The sequence below is a fragment of the Salmo trutta genome, chromosome 30 (assembly GCF_901001165.1).
Source record: "Salmo trutta chromosome 30, fSalTru1.1, whole genome shotgun sequence".
Lineage (NCBI taxonomy): Eukaryota > Metazoa > Chordata > Actinopteri > Salmoniformes > Salmonidae > Salmo > Salmo trutta.
The window spans coordinates 45,732,577-45,746,470 of record NC_042986.1 but is presented as its reverse complement, the minus strand read 5'-3'; the positions used below and the strand labels follow the sequence as shown (position 1 = coordinate 45,746,470).

The window sequence follows — 13,894 nt, the reverse complement described above, 5'->3', positions numbered from 1 at the left end:
CCTCATTTAACACAGTAAATTCATCAGGCTTAAGCCATGTTTCAGTCAGGCCAATCACATCAAGATTATGATCAGTGATTAGTTCATTGACTATAACTGCCTTGGGAGTGAGGGATCTAACATTAAGTAACCCAATTTTGAGATGTGAGGTATCACAATCTCTTTCAATAATGGCAGGAATGGAGGAGGTCTTTATACTAGTGAGATTGCTAAAGCGAACACCGCCATTTTTAATTTTGCCCAACCTAGATCGAGGCACAGACACGGTCTCAATGGGGAAAGCTGAGCTGACTACGCTGACTGTGCTAGTGGCAGACTCCACTAAGCTGGCAGGCTGGCTAACAGCCTGCTGCCTGGCCTGCACCCTATTTCATTGTGGAGCTAGAGGAGTTAGAGCCCTGTCTATGTTCGTAGATAAGATGAGAGCACCCCTCCAGCTAGGATGGAGTCCGTCACTCCTCACCAGGCCAGGCTTGGTGCTGTTTGTGGGCGAGTCCCAGAAAGAGGGCCAATTATCTACAAATTCTATTTTTTGGGAGGGGCAGAACACAGTTTTCAACCAGCGATTGAGTTGTGAGACTCTGCTGTAGAGGTAAAACCTAACCCTAACCTAACCCTAACCCTAACCTTGACCAAAATAAGGACTCCCCTAAACCTAACCCTAACCTTAACCCCACCCTTATCCTAACCCTACCCTTATCCTAACCTTAACCTCACTCTTACCCCAACCCTAACCCCCACCCTAACCCTATCCCCTACCTGGACTTAAAACAGACGAAAGACCAAGGATGAAGACACCTAAAACCAACGCACCCCAAAACCAACTCTACTAAAGTGGGCAACTATAGGGTTCTACAACCTGGGCGGATCTGTGCCCGGACCCCTCGACTCCCCCATTCGGCAAGCAGAGTGCAACCCTCCCCCCTGGTCTCTGCATTAGCTGGAAGGATCAGATCAACCTAGTGGATTCCTTACAAACACAACCCTAACCCTCTGTGCTCAACCTTATGTCCTCAACCCCTAACCCTAACCCAACCCCTGGTCTCTGCATTAGCTTGAAGGCATCAGATCGACCTTGTAGATTCCTTAACAAACAAAAACCTAACCTTAACCCTAAACCCTAACCCTACCCATATTCAAAACCCTAACCCTAACCCTTAACCCCTAACCCTAAACCCTAACCCTAAACCCTAACCCTAGCCTGGAGCAAGACACTTAACCCTGATTGCTTTTAGTTAGTTCTGGATAGGAGTGTTTGTATAATGAATAAAAATAGGTGAAGGTGGAGATGTGTATATTTACTACTGTGGCTCTTGCTAAATTAAAAAACACAAAATGTCTTATGGGTCTTTGTTCCTTTTTAAAACCCCAGACCCCCATTCCCTCTTTGTCTTTTTTACTTTACATTTACATGTTTTGTTCTTTTGAGTTCATTAAAATGTGGGTTTGATGGATTGATGACCTGTGCCTACTCAACACGGTGTTGAGTTAATAGTCCCCTAAACTAACCCTAACACGATGTTAGTCCTCAAACAATGCATTTACATTATTGTTTCCTCATAAACCATGTTTTAGACATGTACTCATGTATTTCAACAAACACAATGTTGGTAGTCCTCAAACCATGCTTTGACAGATTTCTATGTGTCCTCATAACCCATGTTACAGAATTGTCAATGATGTACGATGGGATAAATCCTCATAACCCATGTTACAGACAGTTTTTTGTGTATGAACTCAGGTCTGTCTTCACCAGCCGTATTTCCAACATGTATATCCTATTGTCTAGATGTTCAATACTGGTAGACTTATTTTGGGGGTTTTCGAACACATCTTTCTGTATTTGTACCAATTTATTGTTTCACTGTATTTCTCTCAAGAATGGAGTAAAGTTCAAACTAACATGCCTCCAGTCTTGGTAATTCCATTCGGCTTCTTCCCCTTTTATCTTGCATCCCTCCTGTCAAAGGTATCTCATGTAGTGTGTCAAAAAAATATTATTTTCCAGTAATGAGTTGATATGCAATTATGAATCAAATATTTCAAAATATGAATACAATCCATTTCTTTCCAAAAGTTTGTCTGATGAGTATATACTTCTAATGCTTCCTATTTGTCATTTGAGCAAATATTAATTACGTCTATCCTTATATGTACTCATATACACAATGTCCTTATAAACCATATGTCCTTATAAACCACCACATACAAGGCTTTGGCTCCCGAGTGGTGCAGCGGTCTAAGGCACTGCATCTCAGTGCGAGAGGCGTCACTATTCAGTAGACACCCTGGTTTGAGTCCAGGCTGTATCACTGGCCGTGATTGGGAGTCCCATAGGGCGGCGCACAACTGGCCCAGCGTTGTCCGGGTTTGGCCGGTGTAGGACGTCATTGTAAATAAGAATTTGTTCTTAACTGACTTGTCTAGTTAAATAAAGGTTATACATACTCAGCCTTGTCTCAGGGCAGTAAGTTGGTGGCTGGAGATATCCCTCTAGTGGTGTAGAGGCTGTGCTTTGGCAAAGTGGGCGGGGTTATATCCTGCCTGCTTGGCCCTATCCGGGGATATCGTCGGACCGGACCACAGTGTTTCCCGACCCCTCCTGTCTCAGCCGCCAGTATTATAGTTTATGTGTCGAGGGGCTAGGGTCAGTCTGTTATATCTGGAGTATTTCTCCTGTCTTATCCGGTGTCCTGTGTGAATTTAAGTATGCTCCCTCTAATTCTCTCTCTCCCTCCCCTCCCGGAGGACCAGAGCCCTGGGACCATGCCTCAGGACTACCTGGCCTGATGACTCCTTGCTGTCCCCGGTCCACATGGTCGTGCTGCTGCTCCAGTTTCAACTATTCTGCCTGCGGCTATGGAACCCTGACCTGTTCACTGGACGTGCTACCTTGTCCCGGACCTGCTGTTTTCAACTCTGAATGCTCGGCTATGAAAAGCCAACTGACATTTACTCCTGAGGTGCTGACCTGTTGCACCCTCTACAACCACTGTGATTATTATTATCTGACCCTGCTGGTCATCTATGAACATCTTGGCCATGTTCTGTTATAATCTCCACCCGGCACAGCCGGAAGAGACTGGCCATCCCTCAGAGCCTGGTTCCTCTCTAGGTTTCTTCCTAGGTTCCTGTCTTTCTAGAGAGTTTTTCCTAGCCACCGTGCTTCTACATCTGCATTGCTTGTTGTTTGGGGTCTGAGGCTGGGTTTCTGTATAGCACTTAGTGACATCAGCTGATGTAAAAAGGGCTTGATAAATACATTTGATTGATTGATATGAATGTATGTCCTTATAAACCACCATAGGAATGTTTGCAAAGACTGCAATCACGGTAAATGCTGCATGTGTCGACTCAAGAGGAAATGACCTTCACATTTCAATCGCGTTACTGCTCAGATCTTCAGCGCTACAGATTGAATGAAGCCCTAATACTATATTTGACTGTTAGGGCTTGTGCTCTGCTCCCAAACCCCTGACAACACACATACAAACACATACACACACACACCATCACAGACCAAAAATGAGATGAAGTATTTTATTTACACCACACACTATGGGGAAAGAAACAGAAAATATCAAACCAGGTTTGGGAGAGGAAGGAAGAGGGTAAGGAGACAAGGGAGGGACGGGGAGAAGGATGTAACGAGAGAGTTGTAGGAAGGAGAGAGAGATGTAGGAAGGAAAGGGATGTAGGAAGGAGAGAGATGTAGGAAGGAGAGAGAGATGTAGGAAGAGAAAGATGTAGGAAGAGAGAGACGTAGGAAGGAGAGAGATGTAGGAAGGAGAGAGAGACGTAGGAAGGAGAGAGATGTAGGAAGGAGAGAGAGATGTAGGAAGGAGAGAGATGTAGGAAGAGAGAGAGATGCGGGAAGGAGAGAGAGATGTAGGAAGGAGAAAGATGTAGGAAGGAAGGAGAGAGAGATGTAGGAAGGAGAGAGAGATCTAGGAAGGAGAGAGATGTAGGAAGGAGAGAGAGATGTAGGAAGGAGAGAGAGATGTAGGAAGGAGAAAGATGTAGGAAGGAAGGAGAGATGTAGGAAGGAGAGAGAGATGTAGGAAGGAGAAAGATCAGACAATAGACAGAAAGGCCAGACAGCTGATCTCCTCAGCCAGGCTACTTCAGTCCTACTTCAGTCCCTCAGCCAGGCTAATTCAGTCCCTCAGCCAGTCTACTTCAGTCCCTCAGCCAGGCTAATTCAGTCCCTCAGCCAGTCTACTTCAGTCCCTCAGCCAGGCTAATTCAGTCCCTCAGCCAGGCTAATTCAGTCCCTCAGCCAGTCTACTTCAGTCCCTCAGCCAGGCTAATTCAGTCCCTCAGCCAGTCTACTTCAGTCCCTCAGCCAGTCTACTTCAGTCCCTCAGCCAGGCTAATTCAGTCCCTCAGCCAGTCTACTTCAGTCCCTCAGCCAGGCTAATTCAGTCCCTCAGCCAGTCTACTTCAGTCCCTCAGCCAGGCTAATTCAGTCCCTCAGCCAGTCTACTTCAGTCCCTCAGCCAGGCTAATTCAGTCCCTCAGCCAGTCTACTTCAGTCCCTCAGCCAGGCTAATTCAGTCCCTCAACCAGTCTACTTCAGTCCCTCTTCAGTCTACTTCAGTCCCTCAGCCAGTCTACTTCAGTCCATCTTCAGTCTACTTCAGTCCCTCTTCAATATCTCTCTACTTCCTCAGGCCTCTCTTGGTTCTCTTGGTGCTGCAGAATAGAGGACACTTAGTTACACAGTGTGTGTGTGTGTGTGTGTGTGTGTGTGTGTGTGTGTGTGTGTGTGTGTGTGTGTGCGCGCGTGTGCGTGCGTGCGTTTGTGTGTGTGCGTGCGTGCGTGCGTTTGTGTGCGTGCGTGCGTTTGTGTGTGTGCGTGCGTGCCTGCGTGCGTGCGTGCGTGCGTGTGTGTGTAAGGGTTGTCCGTACGTCTTCTGGTGGTCTGACACTCTGTTGCGGAGGACGTTGATGTCATACTTCTGTCTGCTAATCTGATACTGCAGATCAAACTTCTCAGCCTCCAGCTGCTGCTGCCACACCCACAGCTCCTGGGCCTTGTCTCTACACAAAGACAGAGAGGTTAGGATCTAGTAGTATAGTACAGTACTGCTGCCACAGCCACAGCTCCTGGGCCTTGTCTCTACACAGAGACAGAGAGGTTAGGATCTAGTAGTATAGTATAGTATAGTATAGTATAGTATAGTATAGTATAGTATAGTATAGTACAGTATAGTACTGCTGCCACAGCCACAGCTCCTGGGCCTTGTCTCTACACAGAGACAGAGAGGTTAGGATCTAGTAGTATAGTATAGTATAGTATAGTATAGTATAGTATAGTATAGTACAGTACTGCTGCCACAGCCACAGCTCCTGGGCCTTGTCTCTACACAGAGACAGAGAGGTTAGGATCTAGTAGTATAGTATAGTATAGTATAGTATAGTATAGTATAGTATAGTATAGTACTGCTGCCACAGCCACAGCTCCTGGGCCTTGTCTCTACACAGAGACAGAGAGGTTAGGATCTAGTAGTATAGTATAGTATAGTATAGTATAGTATAGTATAGTATAGTACAGTATAGTACTGCTGCCACAGCCACAGCTCCTGGGCCTTGTCTCTACACAGAGACAGAGAGGTTAGGATCTAGTAGTATAGTACAGTACTGCTGCCACAGCCACAGCTCCTGGGCCTTGTCTCTACACAGAGACAGAGAGGTTAGGATCTAGTAGTATAGTATAGTATAGTATAGTACAGTATAGTACTGCTGCCACACCCACAGCTCCTGGGCCTTGTCTCTACACAGAGACAGAGAGGTTAGGATCTAGTAGTATAGTATAGTATAGTATAGTATAGTATAGTATAGTATAGTATAGTATAGTACATTACTGCTGCCACAGCCACAGCTCCTGGGCCTTGTCTCTACACAGAGACAGAGAGGTTAGGATCTAGTAGTATAGTATAGTATAGTATAGTATAGTATAGTATAGTATAGTATAGTATAGCATAGTATAGTACTGCTGCCACAGCCACAGCTCCTGGGCCTTGTCTCTACACAGAGACAGAGAGGTTAGGATCTAGTAGTATAGTATAGTATAGTATAGTATAGTATAGTATAGTATAGTATAGTATAGTATAGTATAGTATTGCTGCCACAGCCACAGCTCCTGGGCCTTGTCTCTACACAGAGAGGTTAGGATCTAGTAGTATAGTACACATAATTGTAGTAGTATAGTATAGTATTGTTGTAGTACTGTACTTCAGTTTGTCCTGGCTCATGTTCTCGATGTCCAGAGACTTTCGTCTGTCCTGTAGAATCTTCTTCTTCTTCTCTCTTTCTGTCTGTCTCTTCCCCCTGACCTCCATCTAGTCATGTCATAATAATGAGATACATTTATATAATAATAATGTAATAACGACTTAATATAATAATCTACTGATAATGTATATACAGTGTATTATAATAGTACCTTCTGCATGTAGCCTCCAAAGTGTAAGCTGGTCAACGTCTTCTTCTTCTTAGCATCATCATCTGCTTTCCTCTTTGCCTCCTCCTCCTCTTTACGAGTCCTCTCGTCCTGGAGAGAGAAGGAGAGAGAAGGAGAGAAGCACGCGAGAGAGAGAGAGAGAGATCACCCATAAAAAGCTGCTAGTCAGGTTCAATACCCGGCCTGATACACGGTGTCACTGAGACTCTCTCTCTTACCTCCAACCTCTTCTGTCGTTCTTTCTCTCGTTCGCTGCGGATCCTTTGCTGCTCTGATCGTTCAGAACGTCGCTTCTCCTAGAGAGAATATCCAGATCCCTAACTTTAGGAATAAGATGAGCGTAGTGTACAATGCTCTCTAAAATTAAATACTAGCTAGTTTGAGTGACAGGGGTCAAAGGAGGGGCTAATTTGACTGTCAGGAGTCTGGGGAGGGGCTAATTTGACTGTCAGGAGTCTGGGGAGGGGCTAATTTGACTGTCAGGAGTCTGGGGAGGGGCTAATTTGACTGTCAGGAGTCTGGGGAGGGGCTAATTTGACTGTCAGGAGTCTGGGGAGGGGCTAGTTTGACTGTCAGGAGTCTGGGGAGGGGCTAGTTTGACTGTCAGGAGTCTGGGGAGGGGCTAGTTTGACTGTCAGGAGTCTGGGGAGGGGCTAATTTGACTGTCAGGAGTCTGGGGAGGGGCTAATTTGACTGTCAGGAGTCTGGGGAGGGGCTAGTTTGACTGTCAGGAGTCTGGGGAGGGGCTAGTTTGACTGTCAGGAGTCTGGGGAGGGGCTAATTTGACTGTCAGGAGTCTGGGGAGGGGCTAGTTTGACTGTCAGGAGTCTGGGGAGGTGCTAATTTGACTGTCAGGAGTCTGGGGAGGGGCTAGTTTGACTGTCAGGAGTCTGGGGAGGGGCTAATTTGACTGTCAGGAGTCTGGGGAGGGGCTAGTTTGACTGACAGGAGTCTGGGGAGGTGCTAATTTGACTGTCAGGAGTCTGGGGAGGGGCTAGTTTGACTGACAGGAGTCTGGGGAGGTGCTAATTTGAGTAACAGGGGTCTGGGAGGGGCTAGTTTTAGTGACAGGAGTCTGGGAGGGGCTAGTTTGAGTGACAGGGTCTGGGAGGGGCTAGTTTGAGTGACAGGGGTCTGGGAGGGGCCAGTTTGAGTGACAGGGGTCTGGGAGGGGCTAGTTTGAGTGACAGGGGTCTGGGAGGGACTAGTTTGAGTGACAGGGGTCTGGGAGGGGCTAGTTTGAGTGACAGGGGTCTGGGAGGGACTAGTTTGAGTGACAGGGGTCTGGGAGGGACTAGTTTGAGTGACAGGGGTCTGGGAGGGGCTAGTTTTAGTGATAAGGGTCTGGAACTGGGCTAGTTTGAGTGACGTGTCTGTGCCACTCACAATCCTGTCTGTGAGGTTGATAAGCTCCTCCTCCTCCTTCTTCCTGCTTTCAAAGTGAACCTCGATCAGTGTCTGCAGCTCATTCAGATCCTTCTCCATGCGCTTTCTGTGGATGTCCTGCAGAAATAAAAACAATAACAACAACAACAAAAGATCCTTCTCCATACTCTTCCTGTCCGGCAGAGATGATAACAACGGTATAGTATATCCAGTCACATACTTACATCAAAATCTACCTTCTCTCCATCTGGGATCTTAGGTGGGATGAGGTTGGGCATTATGAACGGCCTGAGAGAGGGAGAGAGAGGGAGAGGAGGAGAGAGAGAGGAAGAGGGAGAGAGAGAGAGAGAGAGAGAGAGAGAGAGAGAGAGAGAGAGAGAGAGAGAGAGAGAGAGAGAGAGAGAGAGAGAGAGAGAGAGAGAGAGAGAGAGAGAGGGGGGGAAGAGGTTAGAGGAAGCAGGAGAGAGGGAGTTAGGGAGAGAGGGAGAGGGGGAGAGAAAGGGAGAGGGGGAGAGGGAGAGAGGGAGAGAGGAATATAATCAACTTCAACTACAGGAAACGGAGGGCCGAACGTGCCCCCATTTACATCAACAGGGCTGTAGTGGTGCAGGTCGAGAGCTTCAAATCCCACAGTGTCCACATCACTTAGAATCTATCATGGTCCACACACACCAACACAGTCGTGAAGATGGCACGACAACTCCTCTTCCCCCCTCAGGAGGTTAAAAATATCTCAAAACCTTCTACAGCTTCAGCATCGAGAGCATCTTGACTGCTTGGCATCCAACCGTAAGGTGCTGCAGAGGGTAATGCGAACGGCCCAGTACATCACTGGGGCCGAGCTCCCTGCCATACTCTATACCAGGCGGTTTCAGAGGAAGGCCCAGTACATCACTGGGGCCGAGCTCCCTGCCATACTCTATACCAGGCGGTTTCAGAGGAAGGCCCAGTACATCACTGGGGCCGAGCTCCCTGCCATACTCTATACCAGGCGGTTTCAGAGGAAGGCCCAGTACATCACTGGGGCCGAGCTCCCTGCCATACTCTATACCAGGCGGTTTCAGAGGAAGGCCCAAATTTATTTTAAAGACTCCAGCAAGCCAAGCCACAGACTGTTCTCTTTGCTACCGCACGGCAAGCTGTACCAGTGAACCAAGTCTGGAACCAACAGACCCCTGAATAGCTTCTACCCCCAAGCCATAAGAATTCTAAACAAGACTGCTGAATAACTAACAGATTTATTACCCGGACTACCTGCATTAACTCTATGCACACACACTGGATTCTACCCACACACTGGACTCTACCCACAGACTCGATTCTACCCACACACTGGACTCTACCCACACACTGGACTCTACCCACAGACTGGATTCTACCCACACACTGGATTCTACCCACACACTGGACTCTACCCACAGACTGGATTCTACCCACACACTGGATTCTACCCACACACTGGACTCTACCCACAGACTCGATTCTACCCACAGAGGACTACCCACACACTGGACTCTACCCACACACTGGACTCTACCCACACACTGGACTCTACCCACACACTGGACTCTACCCACACACTGGACTCTACCCACACACTGGACTCTACCCACACACTCGATTCTACCCACACACTGGACTAAATCCACACACTGGACTCTATCCACACACTGGACTCTATCCACACACTGGACTCTATCCACACACTGGACTCTACCCACACACTGGACTCTACCCACACACTGGACTCTACCCACACACTGGACTCTACCCACACACTGGACTCTATCCACACACTGGACTCTATCCACACACTGGACTCTATCCACACACTGGACTCTATCCACACACTGGACTCTATCCACACACTGGACTCTACCACACACACTGGACTCTACCACACACACTGGACTCTACACACACACTGGACTCTACACACACACTGGACTCTACACACACACTGGACTCTACACACACTGGACTCTACACACACTGGACTCTACACACACTGGACTCTACACACACTGGACTCTACCCACACACTGGACTGTATCCACACACTGGACTGTATCCACACACTGGACTGTATCCACACACTGGACTCTACCCACACACTGGACTCTACCCACACACTGGACTCTACCCACACACTGGACTCTACCCACACTGGACTCTATCCACACACTGGACTCTATCCACACACTGGACTCTATCCACACACTGGACTCTATCCACACACTGGACTCTATCCTCACACTGGACTCTATCCTCACACTGGACTCTATCCTCACACTGGACTCTATCCGCACACTGGACTCTACCCGCACACTGGACTCTACCCGCACACTGGACTCTATCCGCACACTGGACTCTACCCACAGACGGGAGTCTACCCACATACAGGATTCTACCCACACAATGGAGTCTCCACACTCATACACTCACACTCACAAACACTTTCACACTCACCGCATATGCTGATCTCAGTCACTTTACCCCTATGTAGAATATATATCTACCTCAATTACCTCGTACCACTGCACATCGACTTGGTAATGGTACTCCCTGTATAAAGCCATGTTATTTTATACTCCCTGTATATAGCCATGTTATTTTATACTCCCTGTATATATATTTGGCCATGTTATTTTCTACTTCCTGTATATATAGCCATGTTATTTTATACTCCCTGTATATATATTTGGCCATGTTATTTTGTACTTCCTGTATATATAGCCATGTTATTTTATACTCCCTGTATATATATTTGGCCATGTTATTTTCTACTTCCTATATATATAGCCATGTTATTTTCTACCTCCTATATATATATATATATATATATATATATATAGCCATGTTATTTTATACTTCCTGTATATATCCATGTTATTTTATACTCCCTGTATATAGCCATGTTTTTCTCTACTCCCTGTATATAGCCATGTTATTTTATACTCCCTGTATATAGCCATGTTATTTTCTACTTCCTGTATACAGCCATGTTATTTTCTACTCCCTGTATATAGCCATGTTTTTTCTACTCCCTGTATATAGCCATGTTATTTTCTACTCCCTGTATATAGCCATGTTATTTTCTACTCCCTGTATATAGCCATGTTATTTTCTACTCCCTGTATATAGCCATGTTATTTTCTACTCCCTGTATATAGCCATGTTATTTTCTACTCCCTGTATATAGCCATGTTATTTTATACTCCCTGTATATAGTCATGTTATTTTCTACTCTCTGTATATAGTCATGTTATTTTCTACTCTCTGTATATAGCCATGTTATTTTTACTAATTATATTTATTTGTTATTCACTGTGCAACGATGTTATTTTTTCTATTTAAAAAAAAAAAAAAAGGACTCGTAAGTAAGCATGTCACTGTTAGTCTACACCGGCATGTGACAAATATGCTTTGATTTGATTTGAACCCAGTCTCTCAGAGCATCGATGTCAGCCAACTGACACCCTTATCAGACCATAGTAAAATCCCAAACTACTTGAACAGAGCAATACACAACCATAAAGCATCGAAGCCGAACAAACTGCATAAGGTTAAAGAAATGCTATAAAGTAAGGAGGATAATGTAGAAACCTTCGAAAAAACAATTGGTCAACAACAAATCCAATCCCTCATAGACAACTTCCTGAACAATAATAAAGGTTTAAAGTTAGCAGAAGGAAACGTGAACAATATATTTGTTAAGATATATATTTTTTTATTTTATTTATTTTTATTTCCCCTTTATTTAACCAGGTAGGCTAGTTGAGAACAAGTTCTCATTTGCAACTGCGACCTGGCCAAGATAAAGGATAGCAATTCGACACATACAACAACACAGAGTTACACATGGAATAAACAAAACATACAGTCAGTAATATAGTGGAACAAAAGAAAACAAAAAGTCTATATACAGTGAGTGCAAATGAGGTAAGTAAATGAGGTAAGTAATTACAATATAGCAATTAAACACTGGAATGGTAGATGTGCAGAAGATGAATGTGCAAATAGAGATACTGGGGTGCAAAGGAGCAAGAAATAAATAAATACAGTATGGGAATGAGGTAGGTAGATAGATGGGCTGTTTACAGATGGGCTATGTACAGGTGCAGTGATCTGTGAGCTGCTCTGACAGCTGGTGCTTAAAGCTAGTGAGGGAGATATGAGTCTCCAGCTTCAGTGATTTTTGCAGTTCGTTCCAGTCATTGGCAGCAGAGAACTGGAAGGAAAGGCGACCAAAGGAGGAATTGGCTTTGGGGGTGACCAGTGAGATATACCTGCTGGAGCGCGTGCTACGAGTGGGTGCTGCTATGGTGACCAGTGAGCTGATCTAAGGCGGGGCTTTACCTAGCAGAGACTTGTAGATAACCTGTAGCCAGTGGGTTTGGTGACAAGTATGAAGCGAGGGCAACCAACCAACGAGAGCGTACAGGTCACAGTGGTGGGTAGTGTATGGGGCTTTGGTGACAAAACGGATGGCACTGTGATAGACTGCATCCAATTTGTTGAGTAGAGTGTGGGAGGTTATTTTGTAGATGACATCGCCAAAGTTGAGGATTGGTAGGATGGTCAGTTTTACGAGGGTATGTTTGGCAGCATGAGTGAAGGATGCTTTGTTGCGATATAGGAAGCCAATTCTAGATTTAATTTTGGATTGGAGATGCTTAATGTGAGTCTGGCAGGAGAGTTTACAGTCTAGCCAGACACCTAGGTATTTATAGTTGTCCGAGCCGTCCAGAGTAGTGATGCTGGACGGGCGGGCAGATGCAGGCAGTGATCGGTTGAACAGCATGCATTTAGTTTTACTTGCATTTAAGAGCAGTTGGAGGCCACGGAAGGAGAGTTGTAAGGCATTAAAGCTTGTCTGGAGGTTAGTTAACACAGTGTCCAAAGAGGGGCCTGAAGTATACAGAATGGTGTCATCTGCGTAGAAGTGGATCAGAGAATCACCAGCAGCAAGAGCGACATCATTGATGTATACAGAGAAAAGAGTAGGCCCGAGAATTGAACCCTGTGGCACCCCCATAGACACTGCCAGAGGTCCAGACAACAGGCCCTCGGATTTGACACACTGAACTCTATCAGAGAAGTAGTTGGTAAACCAGGCGAGGCAATCATTTGAGAAACCAAGGCTGTCGAGTCTGCCAATAAGAATGTGGTGATTGACAGAGTCGAAAACCTTGGCCAGGTCGATGAATACGGCTGCACAATAATGTCTCTTATCGATGGCGGTTATGATATCGTTTAGGACCTTGAGCGTGGCTGAGGTGCACCCATGACCAGCTCTGAAATAAAATTGCATAGCGGAGAAGGTACGGTGGGATTCGAAATGGTCGGTGATCTGTTTGTTAACTTGGCTTTCGAAGACCTTAGAAAGACAGGGTAGGATAGATATAGGTCTGTAGCAGTTTGGGTCTAGAGTGTCACTCCCTTTGAAGAGGGGGATGACCGCAGCAGCTTTCCAATCTTTGGGAATCTCAGATGATACGAAAGAGAGGTTGAACAGGCTAGTAATTGGGGTTGCAACAATTTCGGAAGATAATTTTAGAAAGAGAGGGTCCAGATTGTCTAGCCCGGCTGATTTGTAGGGGTCCAGATTTTGCAGTTCTTTCAGAACATCAGCTATCTGGATTTGGGAGAAGGAGAAATGGTAGGGGCTTCTGCGGGTTGCTGTGGAGGGTGCCGGGCAGTTGACCGGGGTAGGGGTAGCCAGATGGAAAGCATGGCCAGCCGTAGAGAAATGCTTATTGAAATTCTCAATTATAGTGGATTTATCGGTGGTAACAGTGTTTCCTAGCCTCAGATCAGTGGGCACACTCCACTGGCTTCCAGTTGAAGCTCTCATCCACAACAAGACCATGGTGCTTACCTACGGAACAGCAAGAGGAACTGCCCCTCCCTGTGTGGTTCAGTTGGTAGAGCGTGGCACTTACAATGCCAGGGTTGTGGGTTCAATTTCCATGGGGGGATCAGTATGAACAAAAATATAAAAATGTATGCACTCACTACTGAAAGTCGCTCTGGATAAGA

The 13,894-nt window shown here is 46.0% G+C and overlaps 1 protein-coding gene across 3 annotated transcripts in view; it reads right to left on the bottom strand.

Annotated features, from left to right (window-relative positions):
• Window positions 1-4,031: 4,031 nt before the first annotated feature.
• The window catches only part of LOC115168760 (troponin T, cardiac muscle), a gene marked incomplete at its 5' end in the record, with an annotated part of 32,634 nt that continues 22,771 nt past the window's right edge, over window positions 4,032-13,894 (bottom strand). Inside the window, 8 exon segments of one of the 3 annotated variants that reach the window (XM_029724319.1) lie at window positions 4,032-4,582; window positions 4,647-4,695; window positions 4,912-5,043; window positions 6,238-6,344; window positions 6,449-6,556; window positions 6,685-6,762; window positions 7,853-7,969; window positions 8,077-8,140. In XM_029724319.1, the coding sequence (XP_029580179.1) occupies window positions 4,662-4,695; window positions 4,912-5,043; window positions 6,238-6,344; window positions 6,449-6,556; window positions 6,685-6,762; window positions 7,853-7,969; window positions 8,077-8,140 (640 nt within the window). 3 annotated transcript variants of the gene reach the window in all.